The 18437-nt window shown below is 31.3% G+C and overlaps 1 protein-coding gene across 1 annotated transcript in view; it reads right to left on the reverse strand.

The window, feature by feature from the left end:
* Nucleotides 1-423: 423 nt before the first annotated feature.
* LOC129913151 (aminopeptidase N) overlaps nucleotides 424-18437 on the reverse strand; it is a 37218-nt gene continuing 19204 nt past the window's right edge. The window contains exons 2-8 of the mRNA XM_055991687.1: nucleotides 6553-7368; nucleotides 6258-6419; nucleotides 2718-3434; nucleotides 1994-2660; nucleotides 1723-1925; nucleotides 1350-1658; nucleotides 424-1291 (exon numbers count right to left, since the gene is read on the reverse strand). Of these exons, the coding sequence (XP_055847662.1) occupies nucleotides 1060-1291; nucleotides 1350-1658; nucleotides 1723-1925; nucleotides 1994-2660; nucleotides 2718-3434; nucleotides 6258-6419; nucleotides 6553-7268 (3006 nt within the window). The 5' untranslated portion in view covers nucleotides 7269-7368 and the 3' untranslated portion in view covers nucleotides 424-1059. The remainder of the gene's footprint in view (nucleotides 1292-1349; nucleotides 1659-1722; nucleotides 1926-1993; nucleotides 2661-2717; nucleotides 3435-6257; nucleotides 6420-6552; nucleotides 7369-18437) is intronic.

An 18437-nucleotide genomic window follows, 5' to 3' on the forward strand; every position in this document is an offset into this window, starting at 1 on the left:
CATTAAAAAAGATAGGTATGTATATATAAAAGATGTTTACATTGATTGATCAAGGTATATTACTTCAGTTAAAGAAAACCGCGTGAAGCGCCATTTGTACGTTAGATGATTTAAAACTTGACACATATTAATATTTCTTGGAACAGGATGATTTTATATTTTCTAAACCTGTTCTGAGTATTAACGCGCATTGATCCAAATAAACGATTTTCTTTTAAATATCAGATATGCATTTCCAAGCATTTGTTGATCCAGTGAGTTAAAGCGAGCTTTTATTTATAGACTGAAATTAACATAGTTGTACCATTTGAGAAATAAACTGCTTATGCATTGTTGGAATTTTAATGGTAATCATAAAACAAAAAATTGGATATAAAACTGCGTCGAAAAAAACATTTTATCTCAATAATATTGAAACTACAATTTGATAGTTTTCATTTATGTTTATTTCCTTTTAAGTACACAATTTTCTTTAATTCATATACAATTAAATGCTTAATGTAATACTTATAATGTTAACATACAATGAATTAAGAAATAAAACATTTTCAAATGCATGTTCCTGGCATCTGGCATTTTGTGCTGACTAAAATCGGAGTGTAAATTCCTTAAAATCTAATTTTTAACATCTAAAATATTGTTTTTGTTTTTGTGTTTTAGTTGTATATAATATATAAACATCATTACTTAAAACGTATGTGTAGTACATAATTATTTAATATTTACAATAGACGGAGTAAAACATTTATTTTTTTTTTTTGGTATATAACCTATTACATAAAAATAATAATTATAAAAAAATTAAATTAAATATAAAGTTTTGTGTTATAAAAAAATAATTTGATGGTAAAAATTATAATTAAAATAAACATATTGGCATGTTTTGGTATTTTGGCCCTTTTACATTTATATCTTACATTTAACGATTTTTTATTTTTTTTTATACATAAATTAATTTATTAATAATATATTTTTAGTTTTTAACAAAAGGAATCTTCAAACAAAGGTCGTTTCAAACCAGTCTTTGTTTTTTCTTTAATTTTTCTCTGGCATTTTACTTTAACTTTTGTTAATCTCTTGTTGTTTTAACCATTCAACAATTGTATTGTAATTGCGATCCATCCAATCGACATTTATTTGGACCTGCTCAACAGCTTGCTGTACAGTACGACCAGCTTCCTTAAGATCATTTTTCACAAAACTCTTCAAATCCGCCAATAGGAATCTGGTATTCATGAGTTTTGTTGGGAACTTGATGATCATGTTCAGATTGGACATTGATTTTCCGAGGCTAAAATTAAAGAAGACGTTAGGAATTTCTTCATAAAAATAATGATGATAGAACTTACTATGTTATGATTTTATCCCAATGATTACGAATATAATCAAAAGCGATCTGTTGTCCCACAACATTGTGAGAAACTGCAGCAAATACTCGATACACGTCCTGTTTTCGTATACCATCTCCAGAAATCGCCCTTCTAAGGTATCGGGAAAGAATCCATGGTTCTTTGGAACAACCTAAAGCACTCAAAAGGACTTCTTGTTCACTAGACACCTTTGAATTCATATAACGATCGAATGCGAAATTCCATTCAGCTTCAGTTCCATATTGTATTGCTGTGCAATAGACAATGTTTCGAAGATTCGGTGAGATTCTATTAAAAGAAGATAGTGTTCTTGATAACCATTCGCTAATATTAAAAAATAAGAAAGCCTCACGGATTATTCAAATCTGGATTTGGATCTTGGATCCAATTTTGAAAATGCCTGCTACAATCAGTTATACACTTTTGATGTCCCAAATGACAAGCCATATTCAGGATCTCATTACGCTTCCACAGCATAAGCATATCTGTCTCATCAGCTTCATCTGTAAATCCCACCTGATCATAGACTTTATTGAGCAGCTTCAATAAATACGTCTAAAACAAACACAAAAATACTTAAAAATGCAATCCCTACCCTCACCCTTCTTTGTTTGATAACAAACCTTTAAAAGATGATAATCGCCTTCCTTGACAAACATTGAATCAATAAAGTTAAACGCCACAATAGCCGCCTTCCAAGGAACATGGTCTTCTTCATGTGCCAGATATGTTGTTAGATTTAATGCAACGTCATAGCTTATGAGTCCAGCTCTAGCTAGATTCATTGCATCATCAATCAGTTGAGCCCTATTTGAAGGAGCAATTTCTTTAAACTTAGATGGTTGCAATAAATGCTTTGTTATCGCTGCCCAGTTTTCTGCATCATAATTGACTCGATAGTAGCCAGTTTGCTGAATATTAAATATGTACCAATCAGCAGTAGAAAGGTTTTTGCTATTGATTGCAAAGTCCCTTGTTTTTGGAACCCAAGTAATAGGTCGTGTATTTTCAAAGTTCAATTCTTTGGATGTTGTATAAGTAATTGGAATCCACCACAAAGAGTTAGCTTCTTCCGAAGTGCTCTCATTAACGTAGACAAATTTCTTCTGTTCCAATTGCATGACAAAAGAATTTGGTTTCTTTCTTACAATTAGAACTGGGAATCCCATTTGTAAGGTCCAAGTGTCCATGATTTCTTTTACAGAAGTTGAATTACTTAGCAGACCATTTTCTTTAGCCTCGTTGGTGAGGAAGCGCCAAAGATCATCCTGCTCAGCAGCACTGTATGCCCTGAAAAAATCAATAAAATTTTCACAAAATTTTCAATCAAGACTTATAAAAACTTACATTTCTCGAAGATATTTTGTCAATCCAGATCGGAAGACTTTGGATGTCAAGAAATGGCTCATCATTCTTATGATTGTAGCTCCTTTAGCGTAAGAAATTTTATCAAAAATTTCATTTATCTCATCAGGATTAGCAACTTCAATGGAAATCTTATGCGAAGATGAAAATGCATCCAAATGGAAGACATTTTGTAATTCAGTTACAACAAATTGATCCATTGTGCGCCATTGGGGTTCAATAGCATCAACAGTTAGATATTCCATGTAACTGGCAAAACCTTCATTCAACCAAATATCAGTCCACCATGTTGGTGTAACTAGATTTCCAAACCACTGATGGGCCAGCTCATGACCAACAACAGATGCAATGCGTTGTTTATTGGTTGTTGGAGAAACTCCTTCTTCATAAAGCATTGCAATTTCTCTAAAAGTTATCAATCCCCAATTTTCCATGGCACCAGCATGGAAATCTGGCAATGCTATCATATCGACTTTTGGCAATGGATATGGAATGTCAAAGTATTGTTCAAGGAATTTCAAGATTTTTGGTCCAACAATTAAAGCATATTGAGCAGATTGAATGGCATCGGGACGTGCCCATACTGAAAAACTTCCTTTGGTAAGATTTGCAAAATCTGAGACAGTGTATGCCACTAAGTATGTTGACATTGGAAGAGACTCCATGTAGTTGTCCCAAACATATCCTGGAAGATCATCCCTTAAAATTAAAGAAACATTAAGAAACTAAGATTTTCTAAGAAATTGCTAGAGAATTTTGTTACTCATACACCCGAGTGACCAAGTGTAAATGTCAATCAATCAATTGCATAATTTTTTCTGGTACACGACATTTAAGCTTATTAAATTCTGACAAGAAACCAACATGTCTTCAAATATAAAATTTGTAGAAAGAAACATAATTGAAAATAGAACTCACCTATTACTATTGAGTAAAGCAATTTTTTTAACAACGAGAAAAATGAAAGTGTCAAAAACATATTAAAAAAATGGGAATCCTATTATTTGAATTCTGTGACTTACACTACCACTACTAGAAAATAAACCCTCGATAAGAAAATTGAACAAATTGAAGAAATCTACGAAATAAATCCCCATTAAGGGGAATTCCTTTTTTTCCAAATTTTGAATCGTGATTTGTTTACTGTTCGGTTTAATTTTAAATCAGTTTTTTATGCCAATTAGTGAGGCGGCTTAGCATCTAAATCGTGCACTTTGTGATAAAAGCATGAAATTTATATCATGGGTATTACTCAATATTAGAGTTATTTTGAGATATTGGGCCACTTTGTATTCCATCCAGGAGCGTAGATACAAGAGATTTTCTGTGTTGCACCCGCATTTTTGCATATCATAGTATAGCTGATGAAACCTTTTTATTAATATAATACATGATTTCGAGGTAATTTTTAACGCCCGATCGAATAAAACCAATAGCAATATGCCTGGACCGTCATGTAAAAAGTTATTGCACTTTTTATAAATTGTCTTTTACTCAAACAGCAAGATTCAGAATATTACCAAGTACTCCTTGAAAAAAAGTGGTAGGTTGATAAAATTTAGCGTGGACTTTTCTAATACCATAGAAAAAAATAATAAAATATGTCCATCAAAAAATTTCAGGTCAAAGGGTGTTTTTTTTTAGCGAGAAAGAACACTTTTGAAATGGTACCATTGCAACACATGGAAAATTTATGAATTTTTTTGAACCGCATATATATTTTATACATCTTATGAGAATCAAAAATAATCAAAAAATGAATTATATTTACCATGGAATGTTGAATTTTCATGCAAAACTTAAATTGCTTGCTTTTATTTTTTATTGAATTTTCATACAAATTAATGTTTTGAAGGAGTGAGGTTCAAAAGTAAAAGTATGAAAAATAATTGTGCAGTTTGTGACAAAGGGATCAAATTAATAGGATTGTTAGTACAATATATAACCCTCATTTAAAGATATTGGGCCACTTAATATTTTACCTTTAAAGATGTTTATAACGATGCACAGAAAGCAATTTAAATGAAGTTTTGTGAAATTTGTGATTATTAGATGGCTCATGTACATCCTCATAATTGAAATATTAAAAGGCCCAATATCTTAAAATGAGGGTTACATATTGTACTAACAATCCTATTAATTTGATCCTTTTATCACAAACTGCACAATTATTTTTCATACTTTTACTTTTGCACCTCACTCCTTCAAAATATTAATTTGTATGAAAATTCAATAAAAAATAAAAGCAAGCAATTTAAGTTTTGCATGAAAATTGAATGTTCCATGGTAAATATAATTCATTTTTTGATTATTTTTGATTCTCATAAGATGTATAAAATATATATGCGGTTCAAAAAAATGCAAAAATTTTCCATGTGCTGCAATGTTACCATTTCAAAAGTGTTCTTTCTCGCTAAAAAAAAACACCCATTGACCTGAAATTTTTTGATGAACATATTTTATTATTTTTTTCTATGGTATATGAAACGTCCACCTACGTCCAACCTACCACTTTTTTTCAAGGAGTACTTGATAATATTTTGACTCTTGCTCTTTGAGTAAAAGACAATTCATTAAGAGTCCAATAACTTTTTACATGATGGTCGAGACATTTTGGTATTGATTTTATTCGATCGGGCGTTAGAAAATACCTCGAAATCATGTATCATATTAATACAATATTTCATTGCCTATACTACGATATGCAACAAATCGAGTGCAACACAGAAAAAGTCTTGTATCTACCCTTCCGAATGGAATACAAGGTGGCCCAATATCTCAAAATAACTCTAAAATTGAGTACTACCAACGATGTTAATTTTATGCTTTTATCACAAAGTGCACTATTGAACTCTTTTTTAATGCTAAGCCGCCTCACTAAATAATTTAATTTGAGAAACAATTTTTTTTAATACTTTCCATTGAATAACCTATGGTTAACTTTTTTGTTATATTAAAAAACAAAATATAACTTTTCTAAATGCTATCGGTGCTAAGAGTATGAACTTGTTGTCAAAGTTTTTTTTTTATATTCCCTATTCGTGGTAGATTTTATGATTGAACTATGATTTCAAAAGGGTTTTTGGTGATAATTTAATATTTTTTTATATTACTAGACTATACATGAAAAAAATTGTCAGTATTGAAATTACTTCAGGGATGAAAAATTCTTTTCATTTTAATGTTCAACCAATTTATGTACATTATACAATAATATGAATATTAAAACCTTTGATTTTTATTTTTTTATTTTTTAAATATTAATTTAATATAAATACTTTATTAAAATTTAAATAAACGGATTTTATATCCTACACTGTTATTGCAACCATACACTCAGTTTGAAACCAAAATAAACTCAAACAAGTCGAGACCAAACCTTCTATTGAACAAAACACAACAAGTTGTATCCCTTCCTCTTTACACTACACATCTAACCTACCCCTTAGCATCATCATAAATATGTACTACACTACTTCTCTCACTCTCAGATTTCACCATCGGTACCTATACTTTACTTACACTTTCCTCAATGGTCCCTCTTTCTTCGGCATATTCGATATTGATGATAGATTCATTGGGCGCGCAATATTTAACGTGAACGTAGCCTTAAGTGCTGGTTCATCAAAACAAGGAAACGCTCTTCGGGCATCTGTTGGCTGAAATTGAGTCGAGGCAAGCCACCTGCAACATAGAAAATACAATTATGTAAATCACACAGATTTTATCGTGCCCCACACTTATTCCAGCCACTATCACTCTGCCTTTTTAAAGGGCGGCTGTATGAAAGTGTGATATACCCTCGAGGCGGCCTTACCTTGTTTCGTTGCCCACTTGATGCGAGCTGCGATAGAATCCTTGCAAATAGTCCAGTATGTCGCCATAGAACTTGATCCGTATCTCGTAATGAGTATCCTTTTGTAATTTCTCATAAAACTCAATGACAAAGAACTGCTTGGCTTCGACAAAATATTGCTTCCGTATCCGGAGACTATCAACACTTCCTCTGCCTGCCCCTAGCATTCCGCCATTGTCATTCAATTTTCGCACAGAAACATCCTCCTGGGCTATTCTAAGTTCTGTCACATGCATGGTAATATTCTGACAATCTTCCACCACCCGTACAATAATTTGCACTTCACCCTCAAATTTGAACGTATTGTTGGAAAGATGAGGGATCAATGAAATGTTATACTTCTCCGGGACAACGGACCTAGGCAATCTAACATCTTTATCCAAGACCTTTTCTTCAGTCGCATCATCATCATCATCATGGTCCGAGGTTCTTTCTTGGCCCGGTTGCAAGTGTGGTTTATGTGGTGTGCACACTATATCATCGCTATCTTGGACCAAGTGAGCACAGGAAGCGAAGTTGTAGATAATAAAACTAACCGCTACTAGAGTGCATATGAAAAAGGCTCCAATAAGGATAAGGGTTGTAAATGAAAGCATGCACCCACGTCGCGTAGTAAATGTTGTATTACGATTGTCCATGGCAAGGTTTTCACGTACGTGCATATCCTTTAGAACCATTTATGGAGATTTTTTTCTCTCTTAAGAATGGGATTTCCGGTTAAACCAATGCAGGATTTAAAGAAATCATGTGAAGGAATACTAATGGCTCTCGTCTGATCTGAAAAATGAAGGAAATGGAATAAACGTTAATTTGAATATTTTGCACAGTGTTTGAGTTTGAAAAAGAATATTACTTAAATTACTTGTTTATGTTATGTTATGAATTTAAGAGTGTTTTTTAGTATATGAAAATTAAAGATATCTTATCTGGAGTCTGTGTAAATTTTATCTAATCATTTCAGATGCTATTGGGAGTTGAGTGAGTGGTTTGTTTTTATTTGTTGTTTAATATTTTATTTTTAATGGCATACCATTTTATTTTTTTAACTTTTGTTTTCAAAAAAAAACCGCTCCAACGGTTTCAATTTTTTTTTACAAAAATTCTAAGTTAGAGAAGAAATCAAATAGCATACTTCGTTTGGAGGTCAAACCATTTAGAGTAGAGAGAAAATGTTTTAACTTATAACAAAATCTTATATTATTTTTAAGTGAATGGATTTTCAAAATCTCCAAGCTACTTTTGAAAAGTTGTGCATAATTTTCATTTGGATTGAGGTATTCACAATACTTTTGAAAATGTAAGCTATAAAGTTAAAAAAATTTTATTTTTTACTAGTTCGATAAGAGACTATTTCTAACCAAAATACTGACATTTATCCTTTGCTTTTTCCCAGTAAACTATAAAAGCCGTCTTCAATTGTCGCAGGATTAACTGTTACATATAGATTTATCAGTTGCCGAAACGAAACTGCGAATTTTTTAAAAAGTTTGAACGCTTTGCCATAAACAATACAAAACTGAAAATCTGAATAAAATAATTCAAAGAAAATATAAATTAAAAATATTCACTGTGGCGTATACGTGCTTTTTTTAAAAAGGTACATAAAAATATGTAGGTACGCCTGAGAATGCAGTATGTAAAAGGAGTGAAAGTGCATCTTTAGCATTTTAAACCGGCAACCCTGTGTCAATATGTACGCAGTTATCGCAGTTAAAGAATCTTCAAGAATCAAACGGCTCTAACAGTTTGAATAAAAATTCTCATTTCTAAAATACTAAAATATTTTTTATGAATGAAATAAAATGAGTCTCATATAATTCTGATGGATACCTGTCAACAGAATGAAATATCATTTAAAGGCAGACAAATGAGATGTTGATGACAGTGATGATTTTTGTAGTTTATCTTTCTATACCTTGTTAAACGATAAATTTCCTAGGTAGGTAATTGACTTAAGAAAATAAAGATACTTTTTTATGTGTATTCTAAATTTAGCTTTTCTTTTAGTTAAAAGTCGTTTTCTTATCTGTCTAATCCACCATTTTTATTGCCGGTTCATTTTTCTTTATTAAATGAATCGTATTCATAAAATAGTCTGAGAAATAATGTTTGAAATTATTGAATAACTCTGAAAAATCGATTTTTGTTTAAATGAGAGAATTCATGTGCGTTGTTATGCATTCAAAACCTAATAAAACAAATTGGAGCTTACTTAGAATAGAACAAGGTCAAACTTGAGGGAAATTTTCTAAATCTATTTTGGAGTATGAACTTGAACATATTTTACAAAAAGTTTTTTATTCCAATTGAATTTCGAACTTTGGCTCCAAATTTGAGCCTCAAATATGAAATTAATCACTTTTCTTAGTTCATAAGTACTTAATTATATCTCTTAATTCATATTTCATTTAGTCTAATTTATCTACTTCTTCCCAAAAATTATAGATACTATATATGTTCTTGATTGCTTCCAAAACCATATGAGTCTCAAGAACACCATCAATAAATTGAATATGTAATTCAAAAAACCCAAAAAACAAAACCGCAACAAAAGAAAGTATTTAATGATCTCATTCCAAAAACAACAACTTGCTAATATTATAGGATCATAATGTTGAACAAAATAAATTCAATTTCGAGTTGAAAATCATTTGGATATATGAGTTATGCGAGCTCTCGCATCAGGGTATATTTATTTAAAATTTATCGTTTCATTTTGAGAACTCTTTAATGAAAGCAATTAGATTTTGTATTTCATTAGCGAGAATGCCAAAAGATTATAAATATTAACAACTCAAAGTGTTACCATGTAAACACATGCAGCTTTTGCGATAATAGTCTTGCGAAGAAGATTTTCCTTTTAAATATGAGTACATTTTACGTTTACTTACATACTTCATATATAAATGTATGTAGACTCTTGGAGCAATCGTTTCGTTGGGGCTGATGTGAACTGTGATAGATGCCAGAGACACATCCAAGAGCATTCAACATCATCCAAAGCGATGTGGCGATGATTTCACTTCACAAGGATAGAGATTTAGTAGATAGATAGATAGACGTACGATGTACAAATATTGACAAACAGATGTTAATAAAATCACGTGATAAATTTAAATTTACAGGATTAATGCGCTATCATTTTCTGAGTGGGTGGTTTTGAAAAATAAATTTAAATAGGGAACACACTCGAATGTGTTCTTATTGCGATTTTATGTGTATGGTTTTTTGTTTTCTCTAAAATATATATTCTTATGTTTTATCTTTGAATTTTTTTCGTATCTGATGAATGAAGAGCAATTTTTTAATATTTGAATAACACTAAACACATGCATATAATGGAGGTTTCATATATCTACTAAATTTGATTTTTTTTTTTAAGATTATAAGATGTTTTCTTTTTTGAAAGAGGAATAATAATTTCGAATCAAAATTGGAAAAATGAGAATTACCAGAACTTTGAAATTAGTTTAATATTTTTTGTTTGTTGATTCTAGCTGTCTGATGAAATCACTTCTTGCATTTTACTGATCAGAAAAAAATAACTGATTCCTGATAAATATTTGAAGTTTAACGATGAAACATATTGAAAACCTTGCACACGATCAATTTATATAATGAACCTACTGTTTTTTTTTCAGATGAAAGTTGAATATCTTCAGAAATTATTCCTACATTTCCATCATTAAAGGCCCTTCGTAGACAACACCATCAATTCTGTTTGCCAATTTAACTTGAATAGCGACAATTTTCGAAAAGAAAATTCAATAATTAATCATTTTTTATTAAAAAACATAACCGACTTCTATGGATCGAAACTTGGATTTATGATTTTCTCATGGATCCTATTGTTAGAACTGGACCATTGTAATGGGACTACACTGCAGGCACCAGCTTTTGAATACAAAAAGAATTATCAAAATTGGTTCAACCAGTTCAAAGTTATGAGGTAACAAACATAAAAACTAAAAATACAGACGAATTGATATCCTCCTCCTTTTTGAAAGTCGGTTAAAAATATAATTCAATCAAAATTGTACAAAACGTTTTTGATGAATTTTGTAAAAACATCCTTAACCCTCTACTGCATACGAAGCCAAATATGGTTTTGTCTGTTTGTATGCACTTAGCACTTTTCTCTTATCTGTCACAAAAAAATGGTAAAGATTAAATACAATCCTCTTCTTTGTGTTCCTAAGAACCCATAGAGATAGTTTTTTCTTGTGTCCGACCCAAAATAAAGGTGTATTTTATGATCACAGGTGAGTCGATCAGTCGTGTGCATTAAAATCGAAAGTGTAGAATATATTCATACTTTAAGTGTTAATTACTGCGTTTGTTTGGAAAGTAAAGTGGAATTAAAAATTTATTTTTGATCGATTGTCTAATTGTGTATGCTATGAACCAAAAATTATTGGCCTGGTCTTGGGAGGGTAAAAAGTACGGAAGCCATATTTGGCTTCGTATGCATTAAAGGGTTGTAAATCTACACAATTTGTTAAGTTTTTTTGTTGGAAAATTTTGTTTCTTTACATTGTTATTTTGCTTGGAAGCTATGTTTTACTTCAGAAATGGAGACGCTTCGCTTTTAGAGACATTTTTCTCATGTTAACCCCATTTCCAGCGTCGTAACCACAAAAATTTTAGGGGGAGGGGGGCTCACCTATAATATTTTTCAATCATTTTATTACTTTTTAGTTTTTGTAAGATCTGGGAGTGGGTGAAAATGTTGGAGCAAGACTTACTTCGACAGTGGAAAGAATGTGAACAAAAACAAATTGTTTTTTTCGGTTCATTGTCTTAAAATGAGCAAAATTTGAATTAAATCTTAACCTTTTGTAATGCAATGTATTTATTTTACTTTATTTTGTTTTTAAATGATAAATATTTGTCTTTTGATATTTTTAATTGTATTCTTTACATAATCTGAATAAATAAAATTAGTAAAACTTCTTACCCCTTAATGCATACGAAGCCAAATTTGGCTTATAAATAAATTTTTTAAACAAATTAATTTAAACAAATTTGTTTTAATGAAAACCGTTTTGAAACAACCCAATGAACCCATGTAAAGCATTTTTTAATTTTTTCGTCCGCTAATATTAATTCATGCAGTAGAGGGTTAAAACCTTACATACTGACAAATGAAAAACATACGAGGTTAGAGCTTAGAACACATTTTTTTTTCATTCATCGTATTGTCATGTCATGTAAGGTTTTTTAAACAATGGTCATGCTGATTAACTATTTTACATTATAATTAATTGCAGGTTACGAATAAATTTTTTGTTTTAAGCTACCAATATTAAACATTTGATTATTTTAATAATAGTTAAGAGTTAAAATTATAATTTTTAATCATACAAATTCATCAGTATGATTTTGATGCTCTGTCATCGAGTGAGTCAGTTTCAGTTTACTTATGTTAGGAGATCGTTCGTGATCGGCTTAGCAAATATTTTCCGGCTTTGTTGGTACAGAAATTAGAATGTGGTTGAAATGGTTTGAGTAGGTTCTTGAAAAAAAATGGGTGGAAATCCAAACTTGCTTAGAAATAATATATGTTGTATGTTGTTTAATTTGATGTAAGGGTTGTCAAAAGAAGGCAAGGTCATTATTTAATAGCTAACTGTGTTTGTTTTTTTGTTAACTTAAGTGAGGAAAAACCCTAAGACCTTTGAGCCAATTCAAATGACTTAAAACCACATTTTATAGTAGACTTGTGGCGGCTTATCTTTAATCAATAAGACATATGACACTCAAACTCCTAAACGAAAAACGTACGACATACTTTTTGTCCTATTCCTGCTCCTGGAGAAGTCACAAGCCAGTCAACAATACGCTATTAGCTTTTCTCATACAAAGCCAATAAACATACCATTAAAAAAAAATTCACAGCAACAAGAATCTAACACACTTGTCAGCATTTATAATGAAAAGCCCAAAGGAACTCCTTTTATATTGTGACAATGTCCTTTTTTAGGATTAGTTCAACCACAAAACTGTATTTCCTAGAAATTTAATTCTGGCTACGGCCTTGCTATCTACCAATGCAAGTGAAGCCTTACCAATTACCAATCGCAACCCTATCTATTTCGTAGTTTCATCGACCTGCCTCGGGGTGTCACTACCATCACACAACAACAAGGGCGGACATCCACTCAATATTCAAGGTACTATTGTACGATTTGCTTGTTGTATCTAAAGTATCGTTTTCCTTTCAACAAACGTAATCGGTTATTGAAACAGCTTAAAGCGAATGATCCCCAATCCCTATTCATACATATGTTGCGGGCTTGCGGGTTGTAATTGTGTTTTAGGTTCTTGGCGGTTAATCCACCACCAACCAGCCTGAGGTGTTTTTTCTTCGATTTATCTTTTCATACACAAAAGTGGAGGCAAAATTCAAATTTACATGAAGGACGTGCCACTGCCACCAGCCGCCGCCGCCGCGCAGCCAGAAAGAAGTGGCGTTTCAGAATTGAAATTGAATGGAATTTCGAATTAGAAACTTGATTTCTCTACCGACATTTATCTGTGATGTCTGCGGTGAATTTCACTATACGACGAATGAATTATTGTTATGAAGGTCAACTGAAAAGAGGATTTCGGTCACTTGCCCATAGGATATACTATACAACTCTCGTGTGCCTCTCTTGCTGTGTGTAAACTCTGTGTGTAAATTGAAATTCAAATTGAATGATTTATTACTCGTATAGTAGTATATAGTAGTGATGCGGTAGCGAGAGAGGGTCAACTCATTGCATTTTGAATTGGTTGACTAATTGATTAACTGATCCATAGAAGATTGTTTCAAAGAAAATATGTATACCTACCATGATAAATGGGGATGGGGAGTTTTCGTAAATTGATTGTGTAAATTGTAAAGTCAATCACGGAATGCAAATAAAATTATAAATCTTAATTGGTTGATATATAATTTTCTAGTTTAACACGATTTGAATATGTAATTTGTGTTTCATATCAAATGCAATGACCCCTTAGTACGGAAAGGTTAAAGAAATCAGAAAAACTTAATTCTTGTTAAGAGTGATTCATGACTAGACCGTTTCAAAATTCCACGAATCTTACACAACAAGTGATGCAGTTTATAGTGAAGGGAAAAATTTCAAAACAGTTGATTCAGTTTATTTGGGTATACACGAGTAAAGTGTATTGCTGGTGAAAAATAAAGATTAAACTGAAATAAATTTTCCAGAATCCAGAAATAGTGGTATGGCTTGCATACTATAAATTGATGACAACCGTGGACTTAATAATAGGTGTCTGGTATCAAGAGTTATAAATACCTACAGTTGATAGCTGATAAATACCTACATTGAGGGTAAGGCCACCATAAAAGAACCTAAAATGAAATGATAACTACATTGATTTACCTAGGTATTATTAATCGGAATGATTCGTTGAAGATAAATATTTTAAAATCAAAGTGTAAAAAAGGTTAATTTTTTGTAGTTTCCTATTTAAAAGCAACATAAATCAAAGTATGTAGTTCATCTTTGAAACAAAGACGTTTCAACTTTAATTTATTTTTTCGCTCAGTGTACAAGTTGACAGCTTTAGAAGAAATAATTTGTGGACAAACTGTTGTCAATAACTGCTTCTATGGACAAGTTGTGCCACTGCACACCCAGAGGCAACCTATAGTCATAGTACAGGAAATTTGGTAAAAAAAACTGGCGAAATCCACCATTTTGGAAAACGCGAATCGTTCTATATCTCCAAAACTATTGGACCTATAGAAATGGAAAGCAGGCCAAAGTTCTTGGAAATTTAATTATCTTTTTTTTTTGTAATAAATTATTTTTCTAAACGGGCAATAGTTTTGAGGTTATGTTGTTTTAATTTTTTTTGTTGGCTTTTTTAAGATTTTATGATTTTATCATTCCCGGTATATATATACATAATTTTTTAAACAGCAAAAGTTATAGACCATCAAATTTCCAATAATTTGGTATATTTAAGTCATGCGATGTATGAGTCGAAACTCGAAAGTTATTGATCTGAAAACTATAGTCTAAGAACAGGAAAGTAGTAAAAAAGACGCATTTTGTGGAACGAAATAGAGTGTGAGTGTGGAGGGAATGATAAAATCTTAAAAAAGCCAAAAAAAAAATTAAAATATCATTACCTCAAAACTATTGCCCGCTCAGAAAAATAATGTATTAGAAAGAAAAAGATAATTAAATTTTCAAGAACTTTGGTCTGCTAACCATTTCTATAAAACAATAGTTTTGGAGATATAGAGCAATTCGCGTTTTCCAAAAGTCAAAAATGTATAGTTATGTTTGTAAAATTTTACTGAGCTAAGTACTGAGTTACCAGTAAAATACGGTTTAAGTATATATGGAAGTACCTAAGTTTAGATTATAAAGCCTTACATAATTGTTGGAGTTCTACAGAAATTGCATTACAAAAAACGCCTTTCTCGTCCTCAAACCGCAGACTGAACTCTTTTTATGAGGATTACTCCTAATTATCTATACATTCCTAAAAAAATGTTAAAGAATGTTTTGTATCCTAATCTATTTTTTTATAATGCTCAGTGAAAAATTTCTTACAATCCAATCTCTATGAATGAAATTTGACCTAAAAAAAATTAAACTATCATTGAAAAAGAGAAAAATAAAAAAGGTTCCTTCCCGATAACAAGAGGATCATGTTGTTGATCTCCCGCCCCTATGAAATGGATGCCACTGTCATCATTCAATATATATTTTTTTGTGTTTTTTTTTTTTCATAGAAATAAAAATAGCGGGTTCAATTACACAAACAATATGCAAATCAAATTACCATTTTTATGTCTTACTTGCAAATTCTCTTCTATTGCGTGGTTAGAAATTTGTATTCATTTGACTTTTCTTGTTGTTGTTTTGATATTTTAGTTTTTTTTTTTTTGTTCTTTTTTTATGTTTTGTTTTTGCACTTGATAACCTTTTGTTCGCGATTTGTGATTAATTGATTCTATACCGGAACTATTGGAAACCAATACGAATATAAAAAGTATATTCGTAGTACTACAATAATACGTCAACCAAGCCCCCATTTATTCGTAAAACGGAGCAAACGAATCGGATGGGAAACAGTCAGAGAAAAGAAGAATGATTTTGATAACACGTATCTTGGTAAAATGACAAATGCTCATTGATAATAATGTAGTATAAAGATGATTTAATTTCTGAATTTAATTCTATTAATGATTAATTGGAAAAAGCGCATTTAGTGTCTGAATGAGATAAAGATCTTCATCTATAAGGATGAAAGAATATAAGTATGCTTTTATGAAATTATAAAATTCAATTATATACCAAGATCAAAATTTTACTAATTTGTGCCATACTTTAGAGATGCGCAAAACAGTTCCAAAGGCGGAACGAACATGGAACGGTTCTTTTTTCGGTCGGAACTAGTTCCTGGAAACATATCCGCGGAACCATCAAGATTTAAACCATTATTTTTGAAAGTAGTAGTATAGTAAAAAAATTTTAATTAGGGGTATTCATAAAAATAAAAAATAAAAATCAAAACTAAATCTTAAATGTAGCCCGTTTATAATTCCGATTTAAGGATCTAATTGAATCTGAATCGAAATTTCAATCCAGTTCTATGATTATACCAGATCGAGGAATCGAATTGAAAAATAGAATCGAAAACACAGTTTTCTTTTAAATATATTGACAGTAAAATAGAAAAATATAACCAAAAGAAAATAGATAACATAATATGTATATATAATAAGTTTGGAAATAGGTATATAAGATGTTTTCGATTTGATTCAGCTCCCCGATTCGGATCTGAGCGTTTAACCCGGTTTCAACTTGGTTCAAATCTATAGAAGAAGGAACTATACAAATATACTATACTCATATACCGAACAAAAAAAATACAATAACGACAAAAGACATTTAACTACATTTAGGGGGAAAACCCTCTGGATTTTTTTTTATTTTTGCATTATTAATTTTTTGGCTAAAAAAATCATTTATCAACCGAAGAAACTATTTTAGTGGGGTTAGCCTTAAATGAACTGGACCTGGGCATTGCACGGCGCAAACGCGAGGCATCAACTTTAACTGTAGAGCCGCCATTTTGTTTTTTTATTACTTCAAAAAAATTGTGTTTACACTTCATGATGTCAATAATATCATGTATTTTTCCAAATTTTAATTAATGCTTTCAGTTTTCCTAAAAAACTCTTGAAAACCCCTTCGATCCTAGCTTAAAAAATTACAACTTTCGAATGTTGGATGTGGGATCTATACACATTGAGTTGTTACCAAATTATCGTCAATTTTTGTTTTAAGTTCTAAGTAAGATCTAAGCCAACATTGCAAGGTGCTGTGTCCTGTGTTTCATACATTATCATTAATTTCAGGTTAACATAAATTTTAGAACTATCTCTGAATTTCTTAAGCTCAATTCTAATGCTTGCATGTATTTCTGAAATTATTAAATAATTTATCGATTTGACATTCACTCTTAAGTACATGCAATTTGTTTTAATAAATTCAATATGAAAGATTTTAACTTAAATGTTATCCATTAGATATTCTTCTTTTCTAGATAATGAAATAAGCAAACTCAAACTGTGATTGAGTAAAACTCGGTTGTAAGTCGAATGAATACTCATTTTATTTCACTACGTTCCTACTATATATATACAATTTTCTAGTCTTATCTTCTATTCTTAATGTCTATGTTCTTATCAATCTATTCTTACTTATGTAAATTATCTGTAGATAACCGTCAGTGTATGCTTAGGGTAATCTGTCTTATCTTTATTTCACATACACATTGGGTTATCTATAGATTTGTTATGTTCATAATGTTTGAACATTCTGCGGGCCAACAGAAAGGGCTAAAATTCTTTTCCTGAATATTATGCCTCGTACTATATAGATTACTAAAATAATAACCAAAATGCAACTTAATATAAATCCGCTGTGACCGCTTATGTGGTGAAGGTCCAAGCCCTTAAGGTGAATGTTTTCCCTCTTGAACCTTTCCAAGTCTCGTTGAATTTTGAGTAGTTCATTCTTGTTGTTTATTATAGTTGCCTGTATAGGTTTAATTCTTTCCTCTGCAACTTCGTCCAGTGCCTTCGTCCATATCGTCTGTTCCTCGAAATGGCTGATGGTTTCAGACTTAACTTGTTGCGGTGAAGTAAGGAAACCTCCGTTGTATCTAACCGTGCATTGTGGCCTTAATGTTAGAAGCCCTTGTGCTGGAAGCTTAACCAATTTGTGCTCAGAATTTCCACAGCTTATATGAATAGCCGTGGTCGTAAATTGTTTAAACAACCATGTATTTGGTTTAGTCAACTGAATCCATTTGTCTTGCTGACCAACTCGTTCAAAATGACAGCTTGCTGTTTTTGCTTTCTTTATTGGTGATATCTCACATGAACCATCTGCTGCAGTTTTCCATGGCCAATTACCATGGCAAATATAGTGCGTTTCTTCGTTTTTTAGACAGAGATTTAGTTGTGCCTGACTCATTAGATTGTATGCGTCTAATTGGAAGTTGAAGACAAGTATTTCGGTGTATATTTTTGGTGTCACAATAATATCTCCCTGACGTATTGGCACGTCAATTACCCGAAAAACGTCCGATGCTTCTGAGTGAAGTAGTGGAATCTCCGCGTCTATTACTAAACGCCGGCCAAGTATGAATCCCCTCGCTTTCATTTGGCGAAATGTTTCTTTCAATCCATTTTTTGTACCATCACCAGGTAAACGAAACTTCCCTAAGATTTTATTCCGAATCTTGTGAATCTCTTCTTGTAGTTGGGATGGTTTTAATAACAACGGATTTATATGGTGATT

Source organism: Episyrphus balteatus, chromosome 3 (assembly GCF_945859705.1).
Source record: "Episyrphus balteatus chromosome 3, idEpiBalt1.1, whole genome shotgun sequence".
Classification (NCBI taxonomy): Eukaryota; Metazoa; Arthropoda; class Insecta; order Diptera; family Syrphidae; genus Episyrphus; species Episyrphus balteatus.